The 3,918-nt window shown below is 35.0% G+C and overlaps 1 protein-coding gene across 2 annotated transcripts in view; it reads left to right on the top strand.

Moving 5' to 3' along the window:
* Positions 1-1,623: 1,623 nt before the first annotated feature.
* Positions 1,624-3,918, top strand: part of LOC21387359 (methyl-CpG-binding domain protein 4-like protein) — a 3,218-nt gene continuing 923 nt past the window's right edge. For both annotated transcript variants that reach the window (XM_024162899.1, XM_024162898.1), the window contains exons 1-2: positions 1,624-2,976; positions 3,449-3,642. In XM_024162899.1, coding sequence (XP_024018667.1) covers positions 2,098-2,976; positions 3,449-3,642 — 1,073 coding nt within the window. In that variant the 5' untranslated portion in view covers positions 1,624-2,097. The remainder of the gene's footprint in view (positions 2,977-3,448; positions 3,643-3,918) is intronic.

The raw sequence follows: 3,918 nt of genomic DNA, 5'->3' as shown, positions 1-3,918 counted from the left end.
AAAAAAAACAATAGAAAAGTAAGAGCCTAAAAAAAAAAGAAAAAATTCCAAACAATATTCAAGAAAAGGAAAGTGAATGAAAGAGAGAGAAAAAAAACTTTTTTTTTCCTTTTTTTCCAAGAGAAATTTCGTACATATTCTGAAAAACGGAAAAGAAAAAAAAATCTCCAAGTCATTAATAAGCCTAAAAAAAAAACACAAATCAATGCAAAAGTACAAATTAATACCCTATGGATTACAGATCATCAACATGCATCAGCAAATTAATAAATGCAAAGGAAATCGATTGAGACAAATGGCAGATACAAAATCAGCAGGTAAAAAAATCTTCAGACGAAGGATTTACCTACACAGATGAAGCACCACGTAAACCACTTTCTGAACAAATGAATCAGCTACTAAATAGAGGGAAAATTTCCAAGAACATTCGAGAATCATCAGTAAAGTGAGGAAAAAAAAAACAATAGAAAAGTAAGAGGGAAAAAACCAACAGCAGAAGAACAAAGTGATTTTTTAAAAAAAAAAAGAACAACACGGACAAAAAAAGAGAAAAAAAACCAACAAACGAAAAAGAAAGAAGAAGGAAAGCAACACGACGAAAAAAAAAAAAAAAAACGCAAGCTAAATCCATAACAAAAACCATCAACAAAAGGCATGAACCAAGAACATGTAAAACCCAAAATAAAGCAACGAATAAGAGACAAACCTTCGACATAACAAAAAATGGAAGAAGCAGCCAAAGTAAAATCATCAGCCAAAGAGGAAACCACCGAAGACCCAAAGCTGAGGAAAACAGAAGCACAAAAAAAAAAATTAAAGAGAGAGAGAAAGAAACCCTAATAACCAGAGGCAGAGGCCAAATCAAAAAAGGAAGAAAGAATGAGAGAAACAAATTTGGGATCTGAAGCCACACAATAAGCAGCCAAAAAGACCAAAAAACCACACGCTAAAACATACCGAAGAAAGAAAACCATAGGCAAAAAAGGAACTAAAAAAATTAGCGTACAAAAAAAAGAAATCAGAACTCACACAACACGCATCCGAAAAGACCAAAAAACCACACACTAAAACACATGGAGAAAGAAAACTATAGGCAAAAAAGGGACCAAAAAAATTACTGTACAAAAAATAGTGATTTATCTCTTAATGAACAGTGAAAAGCGTGCTCTCCTTTAGTAATATATAATAATGTCTTCTTGCCTTTTTTTCCATTTTTTAAAAGCACCTCTATAATATAAATGAATTTCCTATTTTGCAGTAAATAATATATTACTCTCATACCCGATAACACGTGCAAAAGCACGTTAAAAAAATTGTTTCAATATAAATTATAAATTTTGAGCCCGTTTAGTTCGTTGATTTGAGTTGAGATGTGATTTTATGTGAGAATTTTTTATTATAATAAAAAAATTAAATATAATTATTTATGAGAGTTTTTTACTATAACAAAATTTAAATTTTAAATTCGAATCAGTGAAATGAACGGACCTTTAATTATGCAGTGATTATTGTGCCCTTTCTATTTCAATCTTTATTTTTTTTTTTTTTTGGGTATTGATGCTTTTTAATTTTTCCTTTTACTATATCTCAAGAAAAGAAAAAAAAATCCGTTTTACTATTTCTTTACCTTCGTGTTTCCTTCTCTCTTTCACGCGGGAGCGCTCGCACTCCCTCCCTCCCTAGCGTCTCTTTGTCCAGACCATCTCTCTCTCTCTAAAAAAGAGCACTCCAATGAAAAATCCCGTTAAGATAGGCTTTTATCTCTCTTTCTTTTCCTTAACAAAAGTCCCCTTTTGGTAGACTCTTCTTTGATTGGTGGAGAACATTTGTTGATTGTTCTGATTTTTCTGAGAAATTCTCAATTTACCATCTTATAGCTTCGAAAATCCTCTTTATATAATATATATATATATGTATATGCATATGCATGATGGGTGTGGTTAATTCCAAATTTGCAATTTTGGTCGTGTTGTTGTAAACCCAAATTATCCACTTTGTTGCTACTAGAATATTCTTATATAATTCTTATTAATTTTCAGTTTTGTACATGAGTTTTTTTTTTTTTTTTTCGTTAGGTTTGAGATAGGCTGCTACAGGATGAAACCAAAGGACGACTTTCCTGAGTGGCGTTCTCGTGTGGTCTCGCCGTATTTCATCAGCGACAGAAACGACGCGATGGAGAAGAAATACAAATATTTAAATATAGGATTAAAGTCATATTTGGTCCGACATCAAAACGACAACAAAAAGGCCGCAAACGACGATCGGAAACCGCGCAAACGCAGAGAAGCACGAGTGGTTTCTCCGTACTTTGAGAAAAATGGAGACAAGGGAGTGAAGGTTCCAGAAGCTATGGCGATTTCCGTGGAAACGAAGCGCAAGAAAAGGAAAAAAAGTGACCAACACGACGACGCTCCTCCGCCGCGCGTTGTATCGCCGTATTTCGTCGCCGACAGCAGAAAAGAAGTCGAAATCGCCGGGAAAAAGAGGAGAAAGAAGAATATTGACCGAAAGGACGACGTTGCTGGGTCGCGCGTGGTGTCGCCGTATTTCACTACGAACCGAAACGACACCCAAGAGAAGAAGAAGAAGCCAGAGAAGGACGGCAGAGAAGAAGTTGAACTTGGCGAGAAAAAGGAGGAGCATTTGAAGCTTGTGGACGTGCTTTCTCGGTTCGCTTACAAGCCAATGAAAGAGAAAACGACAGTAGAAAGGGCTGAAAAGGGAAGAAAACTTGGACTTGTTGGAGTTGGAGAGAAGAAAATGTCGAAAATAGTAGTAAGAAGAAAAAAGATAGAGAAAAGCAAAGTTTTGAATGCTGCTGAGAAAAGAGATGAGGCTTACAAGAGGAAAACAGATGATAACAAATGGAATCCTCCTCCTTCTGAGATTCGTCTTATTCAACAAGATCATCTTCACGATCCATGGAGGGTTTTGGTGATTTGTATGCTTCTCAATCGGACTACCGGTGCCCAGGTACATAACATTCCAATCCGATCCGATCCGATCCGATCCGATCCTTCTTATAGTAAATGCTTGATGCCCTGCTTTTAGTAAATTACATTTTGTTTTTTTTTTTTTTTTTTTTTCACATTGTTATATTGTGATTCTGTTGGCCTCATGCAATTCTTTTTATTGTCTAAAATGTAGTGGGTGCAAATTGTCCCAATTTTTGGCCTATCAAGTTCCATTGAAACAGTGGTAATGGTGTTGTGATGGCTTGTAATAAAAGAATACCGTTGAAATGCCATGGATGAGAATGTGATTTCGTTTTTGGTTAAAATTGGTCTTTTTTTCTTTGTCAAAGTAAACGATACATTTTCAATTGTCATTTGGATTGCGAGTTCATAACTCATAGCTGATGTATGTGCTAAAATTTTCTTCTAGTAATAATTAATTAATTCATGTGATTAAATCAGTACATAAGACGACATATTTCTTCTTGCAGGCAACAAGGGTTATATCGGATTTCTTCTCTTTGTGTCCCAATGCAAAAGCTGCCACTGAGGTCTCCCCGGAGGAAATAGTGAAGATTATACACACTCTTGGTCTACACAAAAGGGCACAGATGATACAACGTTTCTCTCGGGAGTATTTGGAGGAAAGCTGGACCCATGTGACTCAGTTGCACGGTGTTGGCAAGTAAAATCGCTGACCTTTGCCTTTATTTATTTATCTTTTAAATAATAAGCAAATATAATAGGAAGGAAAAAGTAAATAGCTATGTTTATTATACACAAGGATTGTGTTTCATATTTAGCTAGGGTATTTTATATGGAGAAGTTGTCAATCCAAATGCTTAAGATGAAAGCAATTAGACATATATTAGGACTACGTCGAAGTGTCGAACGTTGTATGATGGCACTATTATGATGAATAATACATAGGCGTGATATGGAACTTGATTTTCTTTTTAAG

The sequence above is a fragment of the Morus notabilis genome, unplaced genomic scaffold (assembly GCF_000414095.1).
Source record: "Morus notabilis unplaced genomic scaffold, ASM41409v2 Scaffold547, whole genome shotgun sequence".
Classification (NCBI taxonomy): Eukaryota; Viridiplantae; Streptophyta; class Magnoliopsida; order Rosales; family Moraceae; genus Morus; species Morus notabilis.
This window is presented reverse-complemented; position numbering and strand designations above follow the sequence as displayed.